This window comes from Scyliorhinus torazame, chromosome 21, assembly GCF_047496885.1.
Source record: "Scyliorhinus torazame isolate Kashiwa2021f chromosome 21, sScyTor2.1, whole genome shotgun sequence".
NCBI lineage: Eukaryota > Metazoa > Chordata > Chondrichthyes > Carcharhiniformes > Scyliorhinidae > Scyliorhinus > Scyliorhinus torazame.
This window is the reverse complement of record NC_092727.1, coordinates 29,976,441-30,003,603: the sequence shown is the minus strand read 5'-3', so window position 1 is coordinate 30,003,603 and position 27,163 is coordinate 29,976,441. Positions and strand designations below refer to the sequence as shown.

At 47.8% G+C, this 27,163-nt stretch overlaps 1 protein-coding gene across 3 annotated transcripts in view; it reads right to left on the bottom strand.

The window, feature by feature from the left end:
* The window catches only part of igsf9bb (immunoglobulin superfamily, member 9Bb), an 889,343-nt gene that overhangs the window by 53,392 nt on the left and 808,788 nt on the right, over positions 1 to 27,163 (bottom strand). For all 3 annotated transcript variants that reach the window (XR_011937440.1, XM_072486656.1, XM_072486657.1), the window contains exons 13-14: positions 11,034 to 11,209; positions 2,975 to 3,201 (exon numbers count right to left, since the gene is read on the bottom strand). Coding sequence is in view for 2 of the 3 variants with exons in the window: in XM_072486656.1 (XP_072342757.1) it covers positions 2,975 to 3,201; positions 11,034 to 11,209 (403 nt within the window). In the remaining variant the exon portion in view is untranslated. The remainder of the gene's footprint in view (positions 1 to 2,974; positions 3,202 to 11,033; positions 11,210 to 27,163) is intronic.

The following is a 27,163-nucleotide window of genomic DNA, read 5'->3' as shown; positions in this document are numbered from 1 at the left end:
CGGGCCCTCGATTAGTCACCTTATTTGAAATGAATGAAAATTGCTTATTGTCACAAGTAGGCTTCAATGAACTTACTGTGAAAAGCCCCTAGTCGCCACATTCCGGCGCCTATTCGGGGAGGCTGGTATGGGTTATTTATTAATAACCTGGAAAATGAAACCACATATTGAAATTAGCCAACAACACAACAATAGGCATCGTTTTAAACAGTGTAGATGGAAGCATAAGATTACCAAGAGATATTGGTGGATTAAGTGAATGGATTTCAGTCTATGCAAATGTATGATCATTACTTTAGAACTAAAATGTTAGAACAGGGGGCGGGATTCTCCGACCCCCCGCCGGGTCGGAGAATCGCAGGAGGGCGGCGTGAATCACGTCCCGCCACTGCGCTGCCGGCTGCCGAATTCTCCGGCGCCGGTTTTTGGGCGGGGGCGCGGATCGCGCCGCGCCGGTCAGGGGCCATAGGCAGCAGCCTCCCCCCGGCGATTCTCTGGGCCCCGATGGGCCGAGCAGCCGCCCGTTTTCGGCCAGTACTGCCGGCGTGGATTAGACAAGGTCCGTACCGTACCGGTGGGACTTGGCTTTGAGGGTGGCTTGCGGAGTCCTCGGCGTGGGCGCGGAGGAATCCGGCCCCCGGGGGTGGGGGGCGACCTCGGTGGCCTGACCCGCGATCGGGGCCCACCAATCTGCAGGCGGGCCTGTGCCGTGGGGGCACTCTTTCCCTCCACGCTGGCCTGTGCAAGGCTCCACGATGGCCGGCGCGGAGAAGAAACCCCCTGCGCATGCGCAGGAAACACGCCAGCGGTTCTGGGAACACGCCGGCGCTCCTGCACATGTTCGAACTCGTGCTGGCCGGCGGAGGCCCTTCGCCGCCGATTGGCGCGGCGCCAACCACTCCGGCTCCGGCGTAGCCCCCGGAAATGCGGAGGATTCCGCACCTTCCGGGCGGCCCGATGCCGGAGTGGTTCACGCCACTCTTTGGCGCCGGTACGGCCCGCCCCGCCGATTGCAGGAGAATCTAAATGGTGAAATGCTGGAGACGTAGAGGTCCAATGAGACTTTGGGGAGGGGCGGTCCAGGTACAAATATTGTCAAAATGTAATTTGCAGGTACAGAAAATAATTAGAAGGATGTCTGGAGACCCCACTCCCGAGATCAACCCGGCTCGCCACTCCTCGCGAGATCCAATGCGATCTCGCGAGATGTTGCGATGTAAATCCCGCCAACAATGGGTGGGATCAGTTTTTTGAAAATCCGCATATTAGAGCGAGGCGGTTAGCCTCACTCTAATGTGCAGATTCCCGAGGTACCCGAGGGTCTGGGAATTCCAGCAAGCGGAACTCCTCAGTGTACAAAACGGGGCTATGTGCGGCCTTGGCCACGCGTTCCCAGTTCAGGCCCCTTTTCAACATGGGTTCCGTTAAATAGCCATGTGTTTCTCGGCACTGCGAGCACCGGGAAGCACATGGATTGATGCGCTTTCTTGGGGACTTTGTTCCCTTTTGGGAGAATTCTTTCAGCTTTTCACAGTAGCTTCATTGAAGCCTACTTGTGACAATAAGCAATTATTATTATTAATTGCGGCGTATGACTAGGGGTATAGAACCTGAGAAAGGTTGAGGTGCAGAAAGAGGCCTTTCAGCACCTTGTGTCTGTGCCAACCAAAAATGAGAAAAATGAAACTAGCTGCTAATTTTAATCCTACTTTATATAGAAAAGTATGAAAATTAGAGTCAGATAATTTTTAGGAATAAATAAGCAAAGAATTCTAAGTGCAAAAGGTGGTGGACGACTGGAAATCTCTTCTGCAAATGGCAACTGTTGACAAATTAGTTCTTCATTTCAAATCCAAGATTGATGCTTGGATATAACCAAAGGTATAAAGGGATATTGGGAAAAGACTGTTAGATGAATTTAGACTGCATATCAGCTATGAACCCATTCAATGGCAAAATAGGCTCGAGGGTTAAATGATTAATCCTCTATATATATGGTCCAGGCAACAAAGATGGAAAAACTATGCTTTGTAACAAATATTACATCTGACTTCGCATAGTTCACCTCAACTACCACCCCACCCCCCTCCTCCCCCCCCCCCCCCCACACACACACACACACACACACACAACATTAGCCTGACATGCCGAGAGATTGATGCAAAGATTAGTCAACAACTCCACAATTATTGTATAATCTGCCCATCAGGCTGTTTGAAGGCAAATGAGGTAGACCTTCATCTGTTATTGTCAAGCAACTCTTATGTCTCTCCCCCCCCCCCCCCACCTCTGAGCAGCGCACATCGCAGCAGGCAACTGCAATGTCACTTTGCCATACGTCACCATGGAAAAGGGTTCAGCCTGCAGATGTGCGCAGAACCAGTTCAACTCAGTTTCCCTAGTGGACAAGCCCTGAGGAACAATATTCTCCCTTATTTTTAGAATATTGGACAGGTTATCTGTAGGTAGACTCAAAGCGATAGATGTTGAGACTTTTCTGCGCAGAAACAAGTTGGTAGGCCTCTCCACTTCCAAATTAAGGGAGTACAGGGCAGAGCAGATGATTTGCCCAGCATCAGCATCCAATCGAGCTGAAGGGGAGCTGGCAGGTATGTTTCTGGTTGTTCTTGTGGGACCATGAGGTGCAGCAATATTTCTTCAAGCTCTCCGTAACTGGGCCCAGTCCACTGCCACTTTTGTCTCTGACACATCAGCTTCTCTTCTTCTGGACCAGAGGCTAGCCTGGGCATCAAATATTCCAGTAGATTCCTTGCTGAACTAAACCTTGGGAACAATTGATTGCAAGTGGCAGTCAACACATATGTTTAAATAATTGCAGGGTGATTGAGAGGAAAATATTAACGTAAGTGGCAGTCGCCATTATTTAATATTCTGGTCAAAATATTTGCCCCATTCCTCTGACTACTGTGAATTTTGTTCAGATCATTTTGGAAAAGGGTTGGCAATGACTTACCAGAGATAACTCCTTCGTCAACAGATCAGTTTCGGTCCCTGGTATTGCGTCGTCTAGAATCTCCCACCTATCTCCCAGACGGAATTCCATGATATAATGGTCAATTGGATAGCTATGGTTGGCCGGTGAGAGCCAAGACAGCAACACTCCTTGGTGTGTTCGATTAGCTGTTAGGCACCTTGGTGGAGAAAGCAGCACCAGTGGTTCTCGGGTCGTAACAGGGAAAGCTGAAAGAATAATCAAAGATGATAAACTCATTTGCTGCAAGTATCATTAAGCACTCCTTGAAGCTGGACAGCCCTTGATATGCATTACTCATCCTGCTGCTTAGAAATCCATTATTGTTCACATATTTCCACTTTATGTTTTGCTTCCCTAGACTTCCTGGGCCACTATTCATTGTCATTTGCACATTCTCTCCGTGTTTGTGTGGATTTCCTCCAGGTGCTCCAGTTTCCACCCACAGTCCAAAGATGTGCAGGTTAGGTGGGGGTACAGGGATAGGGCAGGAGAGTGGGCCTAGGTAGAGTGTTCTTTCAGAGGGTCAGTGCAGATACAATGGGCTGAATGGCATCCTTCTGCTCTGTAGGGCTTCTATGGAAAGCTGTCCTAACTTGACAATTTATGGGCACTGGAGAATAGGTTGAGTTCTTCTGGAAATTTTAACCCAATTTACTCTTTCTTGAGCGTTTTTTATGGTTTATTTGCTTTAATCAAGCAAGCATATTGAAACCTTTTCGATGAGTAATGCAGTTGGGTCGTTGCGCTCCACATATAAATGTTACCTGTATACAGTTCTGGGAAATTTTATCCTGATGATCCCTGTTAAAGATCCAATCACAGACCAATGCCATGACATCATTAAACATAGGATTAAGATATACCTTGGGCAAGATTCTCTGACTTCACCATGAAGTGTTTCCTGGTGGGATCATCAAGACCCATCGCTGCCAGGGGAATTTCCCATTGAATCCACCCCATGCCACCCAGAAACCTATGGCAGAGGTGCACTGTCGACGGACAGCTGGAAGATCTCGATCATTATATCATGTTCAGTATCATGAGGCCAATTGAGGTGAGTAAGCAAATAGAATAGGCTAAGGAAGTGGCAACAGTTGAAGCGCTGAGTCAGCACCAGCTGAACACACACCCTGAGCACTGTTATTACATCTTTATCATCTTGAGCACTCAAATCTCTTGCACCTTCACTGATGCCAAACATAAATTAAATTACTTGGTCTCCAGTGTTACGATGCTTTGAGATGTAATTCTACACCCACAGGTGTATCATTCTTGCAAAGGACTTAAATATTAAGTAAAAATAATAAACATCCGGGTGTTAGTTTTTTTAAACTAATATATTCATTATTTTGCAAATCATTTTGTTAATTGATGTAAATGTTCACTTTTAGGCCAGCGACTCTTTTAATGCGTGATTTAGTATTGGAGGTGCATCTTGTTAATAGTTCACCTTCCATTGACAACAATAGGAGCAGTCCTTATCATAAAGATTAGAGCGCAGAAAGAGGCTATTCAGCACACTGTATCCATGCTCGTGTCTGCAATAATTCCTATTTCCCATCCTTCTGAATAGATCCTTTTATATATTTTCCATATTCAAGTCCCTTTTAAATAATGTTCCAGTCACTACCTCAATAATCACCTCTGGTGAAGCATTTAATTTCTAATCATTCTCTGAGTGAAAACATTTCTTCTAACTTTCCCTTTGGCCGCTTCATAATCATAGATCAGATTCACAGAATGGATACAGCGCAGAAGGAGGCTACTTAGCCCATCAAGCCTGTGCCAGCTCTCTGCAAGAACAATTTAACTAATCCCACTTCCCTGCCTTTTCCTGTAGCCCTGCTATTCCTTTTCACTTCAGATGCTTATCCAATTCCTTTTTGAAAGCCCCGATTGTATCTGCCTCCACCACCCTGTCAGGCAGTTGTGTTCCAGATCCTAACCACTCACTGCATAAACAGGTCGTCTTTGGGTTTATTTTGCCAATCACTCGGTGACCTCTGGTTCTTGATGCTTCCAACACCAATGGGAACAATGTCTTCCTATCTATTCTTTCTAGACACAACGCAATTTTGTACACTTTTATCAAATCTTCTTTCAACCTTCTCGTTTCTATGGAGAACAACTCTAGCTTTTCCAATCTATCCATGCAACTGGAGTCCCTTATCCATGGAGCCATTCTTGTGAATCTTTCCTGCACCCTCTATAAAGCCTACAAAACCTGCCTAATTTGCTATTCCCAGGACTGGACAGAATAGTCCAGTTGAGGCCAAACCAGTAGGCGCAAAGCTTCTCCCATTCCGAAGAAGCATCACGTTAGACTTGAAACGTTGACTCAGTTTCTGTCTCCACAGATGCCCCCAAATCTGTCTGTTTTTTCAGCACTTTTTCTTTTTGCCTTCCTTGCTTTAAGTCAATGCCTCTAATTGTAAAGTCCAAAATGCCATGTGCCCTTTTCATCACTTTCTCAACCTGCCTTCCAACCTTCAACAATTCGTACTCATATGGAGTCGGACTTTCCTGCGGGTGTTGGGAACTCAATATTGGGACCATATGGTGGTCCCTGAAGCCTTGCTTGTCCTAATGAACTACAATGTTGAAAGGTCATTGACCTGAAACTTTAACTCTGTTTTTTTCTCCACAGATGTTGCCAGTCCTGGCGAATGCTTCCAGTATTTTCAGTTTTGATTTCATATTTTCAGCATCTGCAGTACTCTGCTTTCTGCTAAGTATAAATTTAGTACTGGAGGCAGGAGGCCATGTTCCAACAATGACTGTGGACACTTACAGCAATATGAGTAATCCACAGTGGCTTAAAACAATCAGTATGTGAGATGTTGGGTGCTCTGAGGTACAGACGAACCAACACGGTTGCGATTGGTACAACGCAGTTTTATTCCAACCAACTATTTATACATCTGACTTGGTACTCAGCACGTTGTGACTGTGTGAGTGTCTTGCTAATGAGGTCCTGGCCCTGTGCTGTCTCCAGATGGACTGCCCAGGAAGTGTCGAGTTTCTTGTCTTATACTGTGTCTGCTCTTGTCTGTGATTGGCTGTCGTGTTATGTGTGCTAATTGGTCCGTTGGTCTGTCTATCATTATGTATGTGTTATGATGTATGTTTGAATATCATGACATCCCCCCTTTTTTTACAAGATTATGTGCCTACGTGGTTATAAATATAAATGTGTCCTGAGTGCAGCTAAAGGTGTGTGTGCGTAATATTTACATCATGTACATGGGGTTTAACTATATACAAAGGGCGATGTCAGGTGTGACATGCTAACAAGGTTGTACCATAACAAAAGAAGAACAACGTTGAAATTTGGAACGATCAAACGAGGCCTGGAACGATAAAACAGTGACATGTTACAAAACAGTAGTTCCTAATGTGTGACGTGTGAACAGTCTCATAAGTCCAGTCTAGTAGGTGGGCGACGCATTCGGGTTGACCGCCTCAAGGGTGGGCCGAGAATGACCGGCTGAGGTGCGAGCCTGGGGCGGCGACAGAAGGGGCATGGTATATGGCAGCTCCACGAGGTCGCTATCAGGAACCAGTGGATGACATGGCGTCTGTGTAGGGTCCCGTTGCGAGCGTGGAAGTAAGCGAAGGGCTCAGCGATTGCGCCTACGCACGGATCCATCCGGCATGCGTACCAGGAACGAGCGGGGAGCCACGCATCGGAGAACTTCGGCAGGTGCTGACCAGCCACCGTCTGGTAGGTGGATGCGGACGTTGTCTCCAGGGGCCAGGGAGGGAAGATCAGTTGCCCGTATGTCGTATGATCTCTTCTGGCGATCGCGCTGCAGTTGCATCCTATGCAGTACCGGAGCATGGTCTATTGTTGGTGCCAGGATGGAAGGCACAGTGATTCTGAGGGCACGACCCATCAGCAGCTGTGCTGGTGAGAGACCAGTGGCTAGTGGGGCCGAGCGATAGGCCAGCAGGGCGAGGTAGAAGTCCGACCCAGCAGCAGCAGCCTTGCATAGGAGCCGCTTGGCAATGTGAACGCCCTTCTCCCCCTTTCCATTGGATTGGGGATGCAGAGGGCTGGACGTCACGTGTGTGAAGCCATACGAAGCAGCAAAGGACGACCATTCATGGCTGGCAAAACAGGGCCCATTGTCCGACATGACAGTCATCGGAATGCCGTGGCGAGCAAAGGTGTCTTTGCAGGCCCTGATGACAGCAGACGACGTCAAATCGTGCAGGCGTATGACTTCTGGGTAGTTTGAGAAGTAGTCAACTATGATGACATAGTCCATGCTGAGCGCGTGAAATAGGTCGACACCCACCTTCGCCCAGGGGGACGTCACCAGCTCATGGGGCAGAAGCGTCTCAGGAGGTTGTGCCGGCTGAAACCTTTGGCAGGTTGTACAGTTGAGCACCATGTTGGCAATATCGTCACTGATGCCGGCCAGTATACCGGCCCTCGAGCCCTCCGTCTGCACTTCTCGACGCCCAAGTGGCCTTCGTGTAGTTGGTCGAGAACCAGCTGGCGCATGCTGTGCGGAATCACAATCCGGTCCAGCTTCAGAAGGACACCATCAATGATGGCTAGGTCGTCTTGTATATTGTAAAACTGCGGGCACTGCCCTTTGAGCCATCCTCCCGTCATGTGGTGCATCACTCGCTGCAGAAGGGGGTCGGCCGCTGTCTCTCGGCGGATGCGGGCCAGACTGGAGTTGTCAGCCGGCAGATTTGCCGCTGTAAAAGCCACCTGCGCCTCGACCTGACATACGAACCCCTCCGCATCTGGCGGCGTGCTCACTGCTCTGGATAGGGCATCCGCCATGATGAGGTCCTTCCCTGGAGTGTAGACCAGTTGGAAGTCGTACCTCCTGAGTTTAAGTAGGATGCGCTGGAGGCGAGAGGTCATCTCGTTCAGGTCCTTGTTTATTATGCTGACCAGGGGGCGGTGGTCAGTTTCGACCGTGAACCGTGGAAGACCATAGACGTAATCGTGGAACTTGTCTAAACCTGTTAGCAAGCCCAGGCATTCTTTTTCGATTTGCGCGTAGCGCTGCTCTGTGGGGGTCATGGCCCGCGATGCATAGGCCACTGGGGCCCATGATGCCGTGTCATCCCTCTGCAGGAGCACTGCTCCAATGCCGGATTGGCTGGCATCAGTTGAGATTTTGGTGGCACGAGACGTGTCAAAAAACGCCAACACTGGTGCCGTAGTGAGTTTGCGTTTGAGCTCCTCCCATTCCAGCTGGTGTGTGTGTTGCCACTGGAACTCTGTGGATTTTCTGACGAGGTGGCGCAGAGTCGTCGTGTGGGAGGCAAGCTTGGGAATGAACTTCCCCAGGAAGTTGACCATGTCAAGGAAGCGTAGGACAGCCTTCTTGTTGGCCGGCTGCGGCATGGCTGTGATGGCGCTCACCTTGTCTGCATCCGGACGGACCTCTGACCGGGAGATATGGTCCCCCAGGAACTTCAACTCTGTCTGGCCAAAGGAGCACTTGGCTCGGTTGAGGCGCAGGCCGTTTTCCCGTATGCGGGCAAAAACGCGTTGGAGACGATGTATGTGCTCCTGCGGTGTGGTGGACCAGATGATGACATCGTCCACATATACGCGCACCCCTTCGATGCCTTCCATCATCTGCTCCATGATTCTATGGAAGACCTCGGATGCCGAGATGATGCCAAATGGCATCCGGTTGTAGCAGAACCTGCCGAAAGGGGTGTTGAAGGTACATAGCTTTCGGCTGGACGGGTCCAGTTGGATCTGCCAAAATCCTTTCGAAGCATCCAGTTTCATGAATATCTTCGCCTGGGCCATTTCACTGGTGATCTCCTCCCGTTTGGGTATGGGATAATGTTCCCTCATAATATTATTATTGAGGTCTTTGGGGTCTATACAGATGCGGAGCTCGCCAGAGGGCTTCTTGACACACACCATGGAGCTGACCCATGGCGTGGGCTCCGTGACCCTGGATATGACCCCTTGGTCCTGGAGATCCTGCAGCTGCTGCTTGAGGTGGTCTTTGGGTGGCGCAGGGACCCTGCGAGGTGCGTGAATGACCGGGATGGCGTCCGGTTTGAGGCGAATTTGGTAGGTGTATGGCAGTGTTCCTATGCCTTCGAATGCCTCCTGTTTGTGGGCGAGGAGCGATTGGAGCTGTGCGTAGAACTCTGCATCCGGGAAGTCAGACGGGCCGTCTGGAGAGAGAGAGAATTTGTTGCACAAGGTGGAGAGCCTTACATGCCTGTGCGCCCAGCAGGGAGTCCTTCGATGAGCCAACTATCTCGAACGAGAGTGTGGCCGTGTGTGTTTTGTGTGTCACCTGGAGCTGGCAGGATCCCATGGCCGGGATAATGTTCCCGTTGTAGTCGACCATCTTGCACCGGGATGGCTGGATTGGTGGACTGACCTTCATGGCATAGAAGGCTGACCATGCTATGAGGTTGGCGGAGGCGCCAGTGTCCAGGCGGAAAGTGATCGGCGATCGGTTGACCGTTAGGGCGGCACTCCAATCATCGCCCGGATTGATGGTGTTGACGCGGTTCGCATCAATGACCGCAACCCGGAAGGCGTCTTGGTCAACTGTGTCATCGGTTTGGATGTCGTGATGTGGAGGCTGAATGGTCCGCACGTTCCTGCGAGGTTGTCGGAGATGTGGAAGATCAACAGGTTGAGCCGCTCGACAGTAGGCAACGTAGTGGCCCATCTTGCCAAAGCGTAGGCATTGTCGGGTTTTTGCAGGGCATTGCCCTTTTAAATGTGCAGCTCCACAGTTGCCGCACGTCATGACGTCATGGCGTTCGTTACGCCACTGCGCATGCGCAGTTCGGTCTTGCGTCGGGCGCGCCTGTGCAGCACGTCCCTCAGTGTTGCCGTAGATTTTGGCGCGCACAAACGCGGGAGGCCTTAAAAAGCGTGCAAAAAGGCCGCCCTCGTCCGGGCCGCGGGCTGGGAGAAACTCGATTGCCTGGATGCGTTCGGCCTCGTGGGCGGCCTGGCTTGCCGATTTGATCGCGTGGGACCCCCTCCGTGCCGATTCGGTCACCTGAAATTGGGCATAGCGGCTGGTCGCATTTTCATGCAGGACACAGGTTTCAACTGCAGATGCTAAGGTCAGACCTTTAATTTTTAGAAGCTGCTGGCATAGGCCACAGGAGGCAACGCCAAAAACGATCTGGTCCCGGATCATGGACTCTGAGGTGGTGTCGTGACCGCAGGACTGCGCGAGTATGCGGAGGTGCGTCAGGAAGGACTGAAAGAGCTCATCCTTACCTTGCAGGCGTTGCTGAAAGACATACCTCTGAAAGCTTTCGTTGACCTCAACGTTGAAGTGCTTGTTGAGCTTGAGGACGACCGTGTCATACTTAGCTTTGTTCTCGCCTTCCGCGAACACCAAGGAGTTGTATACATCGATGACGCGCTGACCTGCGGTAGTGAGGAGCATGGCAATCTTTGTTTCGTCCGAGGCGCCCTGTTTTTCATTGGCTTGCATGAAGAGTTCGAATCGCTGCTTGAAGAGCTTCCAATTTGTGCCCAGGTTCCCAGCGACTTGCAACGGCTGCTGTTTGTTGCGGGTGTCCATGGCTCAGGATGGCAGATTTGCCGGTAGGTATCAATTCACTCCTGGTATCATGAGGTGTTGGGTGCTCTGAGGTACAGACGAACCAACATGGTTGCGATTGGTACAACGCAGTTTTATTCCAACCAACTATTTATACATCAGACTTGGTACTCAGCACGTTGTGACTGTGTGAGTGTCTTGCGAATGAGGTCCTGGCCCTGTGCTGTCTCCAGATGGACTGCCCAGGAAGTGTCGTGTTTCTTGTCTTATACTGTGTCTGCTCTTGTCTGTGATTGGCTGTCGTGTTATGTGTGCTACTTGGTCCGTTGGTCTGTCTATCATTATGTATGTGTTATGATGTACGTTTGAATATCATGACAGTATGCATATGAGGGCTCATAGCATTTAAGATTATCAAACTGATGTAACTTCTTGCCATGGAGCTAAAACAACATTCCAGAACTGAATGAGTACACACTTACACTGAAGACAATTTTACTTACCCAGCGTGTTCACAGTGATGACTTCACTGAAGGGCCCTGTGCCCAGTTTATTCTGTGCCAGCACACTGAACTGGTATGCGGTCTCAGGCTCCAGGCCCTCCACCAGCAGCCAGGTAAGGCCTGCGGATACAGGCAGAGAAAGCCAGTCATGGGGTCCCAGCATAGCCCTCTTTACCCTGTGGCAAATACAGAACTAGACAGTTAGTATCTGCTTCCCAGAGAGGTGCCTGCTCAGGCCAGGTTGTAGTTTGAGGGTGAAACACGTCTCATGGAATGAAGCAGCATTGAACTCATAGCTCAGTACAGTGAAGAAATGTAAGTTACCTTTTCAGTAGCTCATTTAATTGATGAGACTACCTTTCTTTAAACCTCGTCGAAGCTCACTAATTGTAAAAGTGTGCCTGACACATTTTTCCTGCACTAACGCTAACAATTACCAGGTCAGAAATGGCATTCATCATTGTAAATACCAAGCTTCCTTACATTGCAATCCAATGCCAACTTCCAAAGATCATCTCCCTTCTTCACCAATTCACTGACTGCTTATTATCTTGGAGCCTATGAGCACTCTTTATGAATGAAGTAACCAATATTAGATGTTAGTGAGGAAACATTCATTCCTAATGTTTATTAGATGTGAATCTTGGTTAATTAATTCACTTTGAGATATAAATTTGAAAAAGACTTATATGCCATAATTTTACTCTTATTTACTGATGTCCAGACTTTGGTTGAATAATCAGTCTACATAAATATATACAAGCAGAACCAATACATTTGGACCAGGTCAGCGATCTGAGCAATTCTTCCCCTGCAATAGCTCATTGGAATTGGACAAATAATTGAATGGGACAAAATTGCAGAGCTATGGGAGAGTAACAGAGCAACCGGACTAATTGGACAACTCTTTCAAAGTTGCAGAATAGGTACAATGGGTTAAATGGCCTCTTTCTGTGATGTATGATTCTACAATTCTATAAGGAAAGGGGCGAAAGGGCTAACATAGGCCTGAGTTTTCATGCAGGTGGAGAGGCTCTGGTCATAGAGGTGGGTAAGAGCATAAAGTGGGATCCGGGGTATGAGGGGCCATAGGCAGTGGGTAGGGGGCCATAGGATGGCATGGGACTATGAGGGTCCGGGGGGGGGGGGGGGTGGATGTGTTGGCATGGATGGGGAGTGTGTGGGAGTGAGGGCTGTAAGGTTCTGTTTTTTTTTTGATTTGTGCATTTTTTCAATAACTTCACCAAAGTACCAGAGCACAAAGGTAGGCCTTCCTCTGTGCTCGTTCTGGGGAGGCGGACCCGACTTCTAATGCAGCCCACCCCGGAATGGAAATACGACGTTACAGTCAGCTTTCTCCTGGGTCTCCAAGTCTGTACTCCCAACCCAGGAATGAAAATCTGGGCTGCAGTGCTGCTTAACATAGGGGATCAAGGAGGGTTGGTGTGTTGGGGGAAGGAGATGGGAAGGGGCAAGAAAGGGTGGGAAGCTGCTAAATCCATGATTCAACAATCACGTGTGGATTTTATATATGGGCTTAATGGGCCAAATGGCCTGTTATCACTTTATAATTTATTCATGCACTTAAAATAATTCAGCAATAACATATATTTTTGAATGAGGGCACAAGTCCTCAAGGCAATGATTACTGTTTAACATCGGAGGTTGAGAGTTATGGAGCTGTTCATTGGACAATCCTAAGGGTAAGCAACTTTGTGATTTATCGGTTACCTCTATGGCATATAATTCTCAAATAACTTCTAACTTCTGGCTTTTCTTTGCACACCTTTGTGGTGGAAATCCTGCATTTAATGATATCCCATAATAGGCCCCAGTACAAATCTTACAGGTTAGTTCATATTCTGGTTTTGGCAGAGGTGCTTAGTTCAAGCTGGCATGTACAGTACACACTGGGTAAAAGCATTGCAGTTCACTCACATGTTTGGCTTCCCTCAGTTTGGAAACTGGGTCCGTTTATACCCACCAGTGCAGAGCAATCCGTATCTGGGACAGAGAGAGGCTGAGCGGCTCAACAGCAGATCCATCGTATGTGGATGATCCCCACATCAGTGCTGACTTTTACACAGTGTATACTAAAGATTAGTGCCAATGATAACAATTAGTAATGCAACTTAAATCTGAAAACTACGTGCAATGCAGAAATGTAGGAAAAAGAGGAAGCATCGCAGCACATTAGAGAATGGTTGTTGTCCCCTTGAAATCCCTGGGCTCCACGATATTAAAATGCATAGGCTTGTCAATTTATGTAAATTAGAAAGACACGGCCCACACATCAATAATTTAATTAATTTAACGTGCTACAGGATTTCACATGTGACTAAGCTAAAGAGCTATCATTATTCTGTTAGTGACATATGAAAGCTTTATAAATGGAAGCTTGCAGCGGTGCCACACATTCCTTGCTGCCGACCGCCTTCTCGTTTATTGAAAATAATATATCGATATGACATCTACATGTCAAGGGTTTAAGTTGGAGCTGATAACGTAACAGAGCCTGCAGTGCGGCAGTGCCAAATGCAAGGCTTTCAGAGCAAGCTGTTCAAGAATACTCCAGCCTGCCACTGTGCTAGCTACAGCTTAGCTCAGTGGTGGCGCTCTTTCTTGTCCCTTTGTCAGGAAGCCCTACGACAAAAGGTGCTGAATATGGAACCTAGGCTTTTCTTCACTGAGGGAGCACTGCTCTGTTGTAGGGGGCCTGCATTTTGGAAAACATTTTAAAACCTACTTAGTTGCACATATAAAAAACATTTGGGAACAACTGGGGAACTGTCCTGTTAAATATTAATCCTTCAGTCACCACTGAAGAAGATAAACAGATTTGAAACCTTCTTGTGCTCTGCCTACTTGCGCAGTGACTACATTTAAAAAATATTCAATTATTTGTGGGACACTTTAAGGTACACAAAGGACACGAAAGGCACTATATGAATACAAGTTCTTTCTTGCTGGGCTAAGCTTGCTTCCCAGTTACTTCCAGATTTATTTTCAGCTTGCAGGAACATAGTTTACATTTGCTTTGAAGACTATTTTCCAGCATGCTGGAGGAGCTTGGCGCAATGGTTGGATGTCGTTCACATTTGCGCTAGACTCATGATTCCAGCTGCTCTGTTATCTTTTCTTGTTGAGTTCTCTGCCTGAAGGTAGGGCCGTGCCGATTGTTTGCTGATCCGTGGTTATGTCCTATTGTTTTGATGCGGGCAGGGGTGAGGAGGTAGAGCCAAACCTACCTTAGCTAGAAAGGGGATTGAACCAAGTGCGATTGGTGTTGATCTGATCCACACACTAGCTACCCAGCAAACGGAGTTAACTGCTCTCCTGCCCCTGCCCGTTATATCAAAAAATTTATGTACACCTTGCGCATTCCCTGGGAGAGTGGAGAAACAGAGGCAGGGCCTTGTTACAAGGAGGACGGGAAGCAGGGGGCACAGTCTCAACCTCATCCCCTTTACTCTGATAGATATGAGAACTTGACCAAAATTCTCAACATCTCAACCTGAGCACAGTTCTAATATTCTGTCAGCAGGGGGAAAACCTTGAATCAAAAGGAACCTTGTAATGCCCCTTGTACGCATGTGACCAGTCGATGAACGTAACCAGTATGTAGTCGCCTCCAAGTGTGCTGCAATCCACACAAAACCTTGGCAGAAGACTTCTTCTGTTGGGTTCATTACAGTAACATTATAAAGCTGTTTTTGATGAGTAGGATCAAGATTTAATCACACTGAGTGCACTGAGGAAACACTCCCCATAGTATTTATGAAATTCTACCCACAGGAAAGGGAGAACCTTTCCTTCTTGTGCTGGTATGAGGAGAGATTTGTAATAACTACTCTTAAATTACATGCCCCTCTGAAGGACGTTAACGCTCACTGGAAACCAAATGGTTTAATGAGCGCAGAGGAACAGCAATGTGAAATAGCCATTTGCCACTGTGGAGGGTATCGACTGGAGATGATGTGTTCCTTTTCTGCAATTTTTTTTGTTAAACGCTGCTCAGAAACCTTTTGTGTCTCCCTCAGCTCCAACATTTTTTATGAGGCTGCTTTTCAGATCTGCTGCTCAAGGAAATTGTACATTTTCAATTCCAGTGCAAAGCACTCTAGCCGCAGACAGACACTGCCCTCTATACTGACTGCCGTGGAAGTAATTACGTGAACGGCCTCTCAATCAGTGGTGGCTTCTGCGATTTCTATTTTAGTTAAATTAGGTGGAGAAACAATGTAGTAGGTTACTTCAACCTCTGAACAAGCCCTCGGTCGATAAGCTACATCATTAATACAGAGACGCCCTGAACGACAAGGGCTTGTTACTGATCTCATGGCTAGTTATTCTGATGCATGACAGCTAATGCTGGAAGGTAGATACTTGATTAATAAAAGTATTGCATGAACTCTTTGAGATATTTACCTGCATTTTAAAAAAATCTTGAAAATTCTCAGTGTCAGACTGTACAAACCTGCAGAAGGTATTTGTTTAATGGCATTTAGTCTGACCTACAATTGTGCACTGTCTGCAGGGGTTCACAAATTTCTCTTCAATTTACAGCTTCGTTACCCTGAAAGCGCGATGCTTTCAGCAGCCTCTTTTAACTGTGAATTGAGCAACCACAGGGATCTGTAAGTACAGGTTAGTAAAGCTGCTGTGCGCTAAACTGAATGACTGAGACATGTTGGCCTTGAAGTGGCATGACTGTATTTCAGCTGATGGAAACTAGAGTTGATTGAAGCTTGTAGCGCAACGGGGAATTCAAAATATATTTGAAAAGGAAGTGTGCAGAGGTATGGGGAAAGAGCAGGGAATTGGGACTAATTGATTAGCTCTTTCAAAAAACTGGCATCTGCAAGATGCGCTGCAGGAGCTCACCAAGGCTCCTTTGACAGCACCTTCCAAACCCATGACCATTACCATCGCGAAGGACAAGAGCAGCAGACACATCCGGATAGATCCCTCCAAACCACTCACCATCCTGACTTGGAAATATACTGCCGTTCCTTCACTGTCCACTGTTCCAAGATGGCGCCGGAGCGAGGCGACTCTCTGCGAGCTCTCCCAAACAGATCCACTTTTTACTTAACCTATACTCGTTCTAATCTTTTAAAAATTAACTCTAAAACTATGTTGTGTTGCCCTATTATGTATTTTCTTTTATTCCCTTTTCTTCTCATGTACTTAATGAGCTGCTCGCAGAAAAATACTTTTCACTGTACCTCGGTACACGTGACAGTAAACAAATCCAATCCAATCCAATCCTGTCGCTGGACCAGAATCCTGGAACTCCCTCCCCAACAGCACTGTGGGTGAACCGACACCACAGGGACTGCAACGCTTCAAGAAAGCAGCTCACCACCACTTTCATAGGGACAATTAGGAAAGGACAATGAATACTGGCCTAGCCAGCGAAGCCCACATCCCTTGAATGAATAAAAAAAAGGTATGGTGGGCTGAATGGTCCCTTTTGGGCTGTATGATTTTATGATCCACCCAAAGTATAAAAGCTTCACACATGTCTAGCATTTTGTGACTGTGCCAAGGAAAGAATTTGCATTTGTACAGCAGCTTTCATTACCTCAGCTTGTCCCAGATGCTTTACAGCAAACAAAATATTTTTTGAAGTGCAGTCACTATTGTAACGGAGGGGGTTACATTTAATTAGCCTACCCCCACCCCCATCAGTGATGGGGTTGGGTTGTTCGGCCATTGTCCACCCTGCCTATCAATGGAGGGAATTTGGGATGATATGATCCTATCAGTGGCTCACCTTGTGTGGGGATGATAAAATTACCCTCCAGATATTATCACCCTACATGTCTAAGTTCCAGGTGCATTTTACATTGTCACTTTCTCAAAGGGAGGTGGTGCCCTCAGGAAACATACAGGTAGGCACCTGTTTTGTGGCTTTCTGGTTGTTAATTTTAAATGTTTGTTGATTTAAAAAACGGGGGCTGTTGTGACTAGGATCTTCAGTGCCCCCTTTGTCACGTCTTTGTTTTGCCACCTAATGCTCCAAAATGCCCTGATCTACTACCGCCATCCCCCCAGCGCACCCCCATTCCCCCGGTTGACCAACTACCTCCCATTTAAAAAGCCAGGTAGAGTTCAAAGCCCCAGCAAATCACCAAGATAACTGGGGCATGGAACTGATGAAATGGCGCAATTGATTTTTCATGGGTTGTGGATCATTTTCAGTTTCAGAATCTGCACAGAAGGGCGGCATGGTGGCAAAGTGGTTAGCATTGCTGCCTCACAGGGACCCCGCTTCGATTCCGGCCTTGGGTGACTGTCTGTGTGAAATTTGCACCTTCCCCCCCCCCCCCCCCCCCCCCCCCGCCCCATATCTGGGTGTTTTTTTTTGGGTGCTCTGGTTTCCTCCCACAGTGCAAAAATGTGCAGGTTCGGTGGATTGGCCATGCTAAATTGCCCCTTAGTGTCCAAAGATGTGCAAGTTAGGTGGGATTACAAGGTTAGAGACGGGAGGTAGGCCTAGGTAGGGTGCTTTTCGGAGGGTTGGTGCAGTCTCGATGGGTCGGAATGGCTTTCCTCTGGACTGTAGGGATTCTTTGGATTCTAATAAAATTGTCTCCATTCTATGGAAAGAGCAGTGTCGATTTGCACGAGTGTATCGGTTGCCTGTGGCCGGCAGGGCAATTGCACGCATTCAATCATATTGTGGGACATGATTAATTAAGCTTTATCTGCATTTTGTCTTTTGCAGTGCAGGGAAAATAACATTTAACCTGTTACTTCATGCCGTTGAAGACATTCGTGCTGCATTAATAATAGTGCAGCAGGACTCTGTTCCAGTAACAATGCTACAGGAAAAGGACACTGTAAAAAGATTTTCCCCATCAGTGGCTTTACATCTGATTTCTACTTCATGCATTGTCCAGCTGCAATTAATATGACTACAGTGCTGTGCATTTTTGACAGGCACTCACATTCAGATATTGGTCAGCCTGAACATAATGTCATCAATCTAAAATGCGTGCCTTAGAAGCCATTTCATTAGAGCCCAATTCTGTCAAACCAGCCAGCTTTCATTGTACTCACTTCTTTGACCCACTTCTATGCATATTAAACACAGCCTAGGCGATTATAGCACTGTCCAGTGGAATACAGTACTGCCTTGTGCTCAACTTTCAGCTGCAACCTGCAATAGCAAAGTGATTTAACATGGAAGCCTTCAAGACATTTTATTGCTAATCTATTTCTGAAAGTCAATAATTTCTATGCATATAAATGTGATTTTGATCATAATGGGAATTTGAGCCATGGCATCTCTTACTTAAAGCCAGTGTTGAAGCATTGAAATACCCACACATACTTTAATACAATACTCAATAGGAAAAAATGATTTTTGACTTGACTTAAGTTACCATGTTTACCTCTCTTCCAATCCGCTGGGATTGTTCTAGAATCTAGGGAATTTTGAAACATCAAACAAGCTTGAGAGGATTTTTCTTTCTTTCTTCATTCATGGGTTGTAGGCCTCACTGGCAAGCCCCGCATTTTTTTCCTGTTCCCAATTGTCCTTGAACTGAGTGTCTTACTGGGCCATTTGAGTTAAGAGTCAACCACAATCAATAAGAGGTGCATGGTCGGCAAGGGGAGACGGCAGCCTGAGTGAGACAGAGACTGAGTGAGTATGTCTGGGAATTTGGTTCAAAATGGGACTTGGGTGCATAGGGGAGGGAGGTGCTCTTTTGCTTTTCGCCTTCTGGTTTTCTCGATCTGCTTATCCCTTACTCTGCTGCTGGGGGGGGGGGCGGGATCTGGAATTACGAATTAGGGAACTAGGGCCTCTATAGTAGTACCGGTATAGTAGAATGAAGTTAACATAAAAGAAGCAATGTTAAGACATGGCAGGGCATCTCAGCTGAGTGGAATGCGTGTCCTGTAATATTTGCAAAGTCATTGGACTTTACCGGTGTCCTAGGCGGCCATATGTAAAGGAAGTGCTGCCCGCTGCAGTGACTTAAGCCCCCGCGGTTCAGAGTTCGAGCGGCAGCTGGGGTCACTGTGGCACGTCCGTGAGGCTAAGAACTACCTGGAAATCCATTCAGAGAGGTGGTCACACCGTAGCTTAAGAGCCTGCAGGCAGAGAGGGAATGGGTGACCACCAGGCAATCCAAGAAAATGAGGCAGGTTGCACAGGAGGCCTCCGGGGTCCCGCTCAGAAATCGGTTTTCTGTTTTAGAAACTGGTGACAGCACTGGTTCCTCTGAGGTGCACAGGCAGATTTGGGTTTGTGGCGCCATGATCAGCTCAGCTGTACAAGAGGGGAGGAAGAAGACAGAAGGGCAATAGTGATAGGGGATTAATTAGTTAGGGGAACAGACAGGTTTACTGTGGCTGTAGATGTGTCCACTGGATGGTATGTTGCCTCTCTTGACCCACAGCCAAGGATGTCACAAAGTGGCTGCAGGACATTTTTCTGGGGGAGCGTGAACAGCCTGAGGTCATGGCTCACATTGGTACCAATTACTTCGTTAGGAGCAGTATGGGGTCCTGAAATCAGAATTCAGGGAGCTAGGACGAAAATTATCAAGCAGGACCTCAAAGGTAGTAATCTCTGGATTGCTCCCAGTGTCACGCACAAGTGAGTACAGAAATAGGAGGATAAAGGAAGATGAATGCATGGTTGGAAAGATGGTGCTGGAGGGAAGGCTTTAGATTCCTGGGTCACTGGGATTGGCTCTGAGGGATATGGCTCTTGTACAAGCTGGACAGGTGGCTGACTGGGTTTGAGTTCCTTGTGGGGTGTTTTGTTAGTGCTGTTGGAAGGGCTTTACTGGACTGAGTTCCTTGTGGGGTGTTTTGTTAGTGCTGTTGGGAGGGCTTTCAACTAACTCGGCAGGGGTGTGGGAACCAAGTGGAAATATTAAATCATAGAAAGTATACAGTGCAGAAGGAGGCCATTTGGCCATTCAAGTCTGACCGACCCTTTGAAAGACCACTTCGCCTAGGCTCAATGCCCCACCCCATTCCTTTAACTCCACCCAACCTTTGGACACTAAGGGGAAATTTAGCATGGTCAATCCACCTAACCTCAACATCTTTGGACTGTGAGGGGAAACCGGAGCAACCGAAGGAAACCCATGCAGACACAGGGAGAACGTACAAACTCCACATAGATAGTCACAGGTAGTCCATTCAACACTTCCTCTTTACCAATTTTGAACACTTCTTGGGACAGAGTTTCCTTGTCCATTGCCATGGCCTGAGTAGCATCTCCACACAGATAGTCTATAGACCACCAACTACTGAAAAGGATGCAGAAGAACAAATCTGCTGGCAGAACTACAGAGGGACAAACAATCTCGAATGGTTATAATGGGGGACTTTAATTACCTAAATACAAAATGGGACAGTGGAGGTGTAAAGGGTGGAGAGGGGCAAAGGTTCCTAGATTGGGTTCAGGAACATTTTCTACAACAGTATGTGCCCAGTCCAACAAGAAAGGATGCATTATTCAATGTGGATCTTGGAGATGAGAGGGATAATAGATCAAGTGTCAGTGGGGGACATTTAGGAGACCATTATCATTGTATCGTAAGGTTTAGGATGATGATAGAAAATGTCCAATAGGCAAACCAGAGTAGAAATAATTAACCGGGGAAGAGATAATTCCAATGGGGCAAGAATGGAGCTAGCCATTTAGACTGGAACAGAAGGTTGGTGGGAAAAACTGTCGTTGAAAATCGCTACCTTCAAAACAGAAATGGACCGGACATAGTTAAGTTATATTCCTTTCAAAGCGAAAGATAGGGGAAACAAATCCAGAAGTCCCTGGATGAAAAAAAGAGATAGAATTAAGAGAAGGTGTCAATTAAAAAATACAGTTGAGAATCAGGAGGACTACAGGAGATTCAGAGGGAATGTGAAAAACCATATTAAAGAAGTGGAGGGATTATGAGAAAAGACTGGAAGACTACATAAAAGGGAATCCCAAAGTCGTCTATGAGCATACACATAATAAAAGGGTGGTAAAAGAAGGAATAAGGGTAATTAGGGACCTAAAAGGGAATTTGCACATGGAGGCTGGGGACATGGCTGAGGTATTGAGTGAATACTTGGCATCCACCTTTACCAAGAAGGAAGGTGCTACACAGGCCATAACAACAGACAAGGAAACTCTGTCCCTAGAAGTGTTTAAAATTAATAAAGAGGAACTGTTGAATAGACTGTTGGTATTTAAAGTTGACAAGGCACCAGGACCAGATGAGATGCATTCAAGCCTATTGAAGGAACTGAGGATGGCAATTGCAGGGGTGCTGGCCATAATTTTCCAATCTTCTCTAGGCTCAAGGGAGGTTCAAGAGGGCTGGGGAAATGAAAATATTATGCCCTTGTTCAAAAGATGCTGTAAGGTTTGCTGCAGCAGTTACAGGCCAGTCAGTTTAAAATCAGTGATGGGCAAGTGTCGGGATAGATAATTATTCGGGATAGAATTAGTTGTCACATGGAAAAATGTGGGTTGATTCGGAAGAGCCAGCAAAGATTATGGACGCGATTTAACTAAATGGGAACAAAGTCCCATAGTGAGTGCGTTTAGCTGCATGTTTCCTGGAAATCGCAGCACTGAGAAACACAATTCTATCAAATGGTACTCAGATGGGAACGCATGGCCGAGGCCGCACATAGCCATGTTTTCTGCACTAAGGCTCTCCGCTTGCCGGAACTCTTCAGTGTAATGAGAGATCAGGACGCCATTCTTAACTGGTCTCCCGAACTCTGGCGCCCCTGAAGCAACCCCCGACACCCCCCCCCAAGCCCCAACTCACGATGCGGGGGTTCCTGGGCCACCCCACACACCCGCCAACACCAGCGTGGGGCGCTCCGGCCTGATCACCACTGCATGAAAAATTCCTGCATGAAAAGTGCCCCTGACAGCTGCCAGTGCCACCTGGGCACCTTTACAGTGCTAGTCTGGCACCCTGTGGCAGTGCCAGGGTGACATCCGCAGTGTCAGGGTACCACCCTGCCCAAAGGGCATGCACCTGGGGGCCTCCGATCGCCTGAGAAACCCCCATGAGTTCCATTCCATCTGGTCCCCAAGACGGGAACTAAACGCCGCTCGCCTGAGGTCTCCGAGGCAAAACGATAGGTCCCAATGCCTCAGGAAACAGCATATTAGAATGAGACTAGCTGTCTCGCTCTAATATGCAGGTTTGGCAAAAAGCAATCCTGCACAAAATGGGCGGGATTTGCATCGCAACGTCTCACAAAATCGCGGTAGATCTCGCAAGGCATTGCCAGCCAGGTAGAATCTGGGAGTTGGGTCTCCCAGCTTCTATCGGCTCGTTGCGGCGTGGTGTGCTGCTTTCCACGTGAAGCGTGGCTGATAGATCATTCCCTATGTTTAACAAACTTGCTAGAGGTGAGGAGGTAATGGAAAGGGCCGATGAGGGTAAAGCTGTTGATGTGGTGTACATGGACTTTCAAAGGGCACTTGATACAATGTCACACAGCAGACTACTGAGAAAAGTTGTAGCTCATGGTACAAAAGGGACAGTAGCAAATGGATACAAATTTGGCAAAATGATATTTTTCGGGCTGGAGGAAGGTTTGTAGTGGTATTCCCCAGGGGGTCAGTCTTGATCCTTTGCTTTTCCTGATATATATGAATTATCTAGATCTTAATTTGCAGGGGCAATTTCAAAGTTTGTAGATGATACAAACCTTGGAAGTATTGTAAACCATGGAGAGGACAGTGTGGAACTTCAAAAGGACATAGACAAGTTGTTGGATTGGGAAGATAGGTGGCTGATGAAGTTCAATGTGGAGAATTGTGAGTTGATCCATTCTGGTAGGAAGAACATGGGGCTGCTGTGAATCCCGCCCCCGCTGGTTGCCGAAGTCTCCGGCACCGGAGATTCGGCGGTGGCGGGAATTGCGCCGCGCCGCGCCGGTTGGCGGGCCCCCCCGCTCGATTCTCCGGCCCGGGTGGGCCGAAGTCCCGCCGATAAATTGCCTGTCCCGCCGTCGTAAATTAAAGCACCTATTTACCGGCGGGACAAGGCGGCGTGGGCGGGCTCCCGGGTCCTGGGGGGGGCGCGGGGCGATCTGACCCCGGGGGGTGCCCCCACGGTGGCCTGGCCCGCGATCGGGGCCCACCAATCCGCGGGCGTGCCCGTGCCGTGGGGGCACTCTTTCCCTTCCGCCTCCGCCACGGTCTCCACCATGGCAGAGGCGGAAGAGACTCCCTCCACTGCGCATGCGCGGGAAACTTTCAGCGGCTGCTGACGCTCCCGCGCATGCGCCGCCCCGACATGTCATTTCCGCGCCAGCTGGCGGGGCAACAAAGGCCGTTTTCGCCAGCTGGCGGGGCGGAAATTCCTCTGGCGTCGGCCTAGCCCCTCAATGTTGGGGCTCGGCCCCCAAATATGCGGACCTCTGGGGCGGCGCGATGCCCGTCTGATTGGCGCCGTTTTGGGCGCCAGTCGGCGGACATCGCGCCATTTCGGGAGAATTTCGCCCATGGAGAGACAAAAAAAATAAGGGGTACAATTCTTAAGGGGTCCAGGAGCAGAGGGACCTGGGTGTAAATGTGCAAAGATCATTGAAGGTGGGAGGGCAGGTGGAGATGGCAGTGAATAAAGCATACAGTATCCCGGGCTTTATTAATAGGGGAATAGGGTATAAGAGCAAGGAGGTTACGCTGAACTATCACAAGACAATAATTGGACCTCAGCTGGAGTGTTGTTTACAGTGCTGGGCGCAACATCCAGGAAGGATGTGAATGCATTGGAGAGAGCGCAGAAGAGGTTTACAAGAACGGTTCCAGGGATGAAAAGCTTCGGTTATGAGGATAGATTGGAGAGGTTGGGTCTGTTCTCCTTGGAGAGCACAAGGCTAAGAGGAGTTTTGGTATAGTTATTGAAAATCATTTTTATAAGGCGGAACTAAATGCTCACTACAATGTCTCATTCTGGACGTCACCAATCCAGTCTCTTCCTCATCTGCCTCCCCTTCATAACACAGGAATAGAGGAACTCTCATTTAGTGTCCACTGAGAGTTTGTTCAAAACAGGACTTTTTGCAGAACTAACCAAACGTTTCAGCGCAATCACTGACAGAATTCTAAAGTGACAAACAGTTTAATTGTCAGTTGCAAGACACAAAATGGCATCTTCAAAGCACAATCCACCTCAGGATTACCTTGTGGTGCTTGTAAAAATACTAGCTGTAATGGTAAAAATATGGGGCATGTTTGGGTGGAAGCTGTGGAAAATGATTTGGAGGACATAGCTACATACATGTGTTGCATTGCGTTGTAATACATCCTAACTGATGTTTGCACTGAGTGCTGAATTTGGGTGCATTTGAGTGCTATAGTGAGAGTTTGGTGACTGAGGGAGTTAGGTGAGGAGGGAGCAAAGTGCTCCTTTCATTTCATTTCCTACATTTCCTCAAAGAGCGTGAAGCAAGCCCGGGGTTTACAAGAGTGCAGCTGACTGGGAGTAGAGTCAGAGGGCGTAATTCCAGTTGGTCCACAGGGCAGCTACATTGTGTAAGGTAAGGGTTGTTTTTTTTTTAATTTATAAAAATTTATTTTTTGTGTTTGTTTTGTTTTTTGGGGGCAGCAAGCTATCATTCTTTCTTTTCACAGAATTATCAATTTTCGAGGGTTCACTTGGGAGAGTAGCAGCAGAATATATATATATATATTTTTTTTTTAAAGGGCCAGACGGGTGTTTAATCTATCTTTTTTAACCCTTTAAATCTCTTTGTGAATTCAGATCAGAGGGGATGGAGGCGAGGGCAGTTGCATGCTCCTCCTGTAGGATGTGGGTGGTGAGGGATACCACCGGTGTCCCAGCTGACTATACCTGCGGGAAGTGCACCCAACTCCAGCTCCTCAGAGACCGTGTTAGGGAACTGGAGCTGGATGAACTTCGGATCATCCGGGAGGCAGAGGCGGTGATAGAGAAGAGTTACAGGGAGGTAGCCACACCCAAGGTACAGGACAAGAGTAGCTAGGTTACAGTCAGGGGAAGGAAAACGAACGGGCAGACAGTGCAGGGATCCCTCGTGGCTGTTCCCCTTCAAAACAAGTATAGCATTTTGGATGCTGTTGGGGGGGATGATCTACTGGGGAAGGCCCTAACGGCCAGTTCTCTGGCACTGAATCTGGCTCTGTGGCTCAGAAGAGAAGGGAGGAGAATAAAAGCAATAGTGATAGGAGACTCAATGGTTAGGGGAATGGATCGGAGATTCTGTGGTCGCGAGCGAGACTCCCGGAAGATATGTTGCCTCCCAGGTGTCAGGGCCAGGGATGTCTCGGATCAAGTCTACAGGATTCATAAGGGGGAGGGGGAGCAACCAGAAGTCGTGGTGCACATAGGCACCAATGACATAGCTAAGAAAAGGGATGAGGATCTAAAAAGTGATTTTAGGGAGTTAGGTTGGAAGCTAAAGAGCAGGACAAGCAGAGTAGTGATCTCAGGATTGCTACCAGTGCCACGTGCAAGTGAGGCAAGGAACAGAGAGCGAGTGCAGCTGAACACGTGGTTACAGGGCCGATGCAGGAGGGAAGGTTTCAGATATGTGGATCATTGGGATATCTTCTGGGGAAGGTGGGACCTGTACATGAAGGATGGATTGCACCTAAACTGGAAGGGCACCAATATCCTGGCTGGAAGGTTTGCTAGAGCTCTTCGGGAGGGTTTAAACTAGTTTGTCGGGGGTTGGGAAGCAGAGCTATGGATCGAAGGATAGGGTAGCTGTTGAACAGGCAGAAATAGTATGCAGCAAGTCTGTGAGGAAGGATAGACAGTTGATAGGGCAAAGTTGCACTCAGTGGAATGGGTTAAAGTGTGTCTGTTTCAATGCAAGAAGTGTCAGGAATAAGGAAGATGAACTTAGAGCATGGATCAGTACTTGGAACTACGATGTTGTGGCTATTACAGACACATGGATTTCACAGGGACAGGAATGGTCGTTAGGTGTTCCGGGGTTTAGATGTTTTCAGAAGAATAGGGAGGGAAGTAAAAGAGGAGGGGGAGTGGCACTGTTAATTAGGGAGTGCACCACAGCTCCAGAAAAGGAGGTAGTTGAGGAGGGTTTGCCTACTGAGTCAGTATGGGTGGAAGTCAGAAACAAGAAAGGAGCAGTCACTTTATTGGGAGTTTTCTACAGACACCCCAATAACAGCAGCGAGATAGAGGAACAGATTGGCGGCAGATCTTGGAAAAGTGCAGAAGTAACAGAGTTGTTGTCATGGGTGACTTCAACTTCCCTAATATTGACTTGAACCTCCCTAGTGCAAATGGTTTGGATGGAGCAGATTTTGTCAGGTGTGTACAGGAAGGATTCCTGACTCAATATGTAGATAGGCCGACTAGCGGGGGGAGACCATATTGGATTTGGTGCTCGGCAACGAACCAGGCTAGGTGTCAGATGTCACGGTGGGAGAGCATTTTGGTGACAGTGACCACAACTCCTTGACCTTTACCATAGTCATGGAGAGGTATAGGAACACACAGAATGGGAAGGTATTTAATTGGGGGAGGGAAAATTATACTGCTATTAGACAGGAGCTGAGGAGCATAAAGTGGGGACAATTGTTATTGGGGGAATACACAACAGTAATGTGGGGATTGTTTTTTTTAAATTTATTTTTTTATAAATTTAGAGTGCCCAATTCATCTTTTTCTAATTAAGGGGCAATTTAGTGTAGCCAATCCATCTACCCTGCACATCTTTGGGTTGTGGGGGCGAAACACACGCAAACACATGGAGAATGTGCAAACTCCACACGGTCAGTGACCCAGAGCCGGGATCGAACCTGGGACCTCGGCGCCGTGAGGCAGCAGTGCGATCCACTGAACCACCGTGCTATGTGGGGATTGTTTAAGGAGCACTTGCTGCGAGTGCTGAATAGTTTTGTCCCACTGAGACGAGGAAGGAATGGTAAGGTGAAGGAGCCTTGTATGACAAGAGAAGTGGAGCTTCTAGTCAAGAGGAAGAAGGAAGCTTATGCAAGGTTGAGGAAGCAAGGATCTGACTCGGTTCTAGAGGGTTACAAGGTAGCCAGGAAGGAACTCAAAAATGGACTGAGGAGAGCTAGAAGGAGGCATGAAAAAGCCCTGGCGGGAAGGATGAAGGAA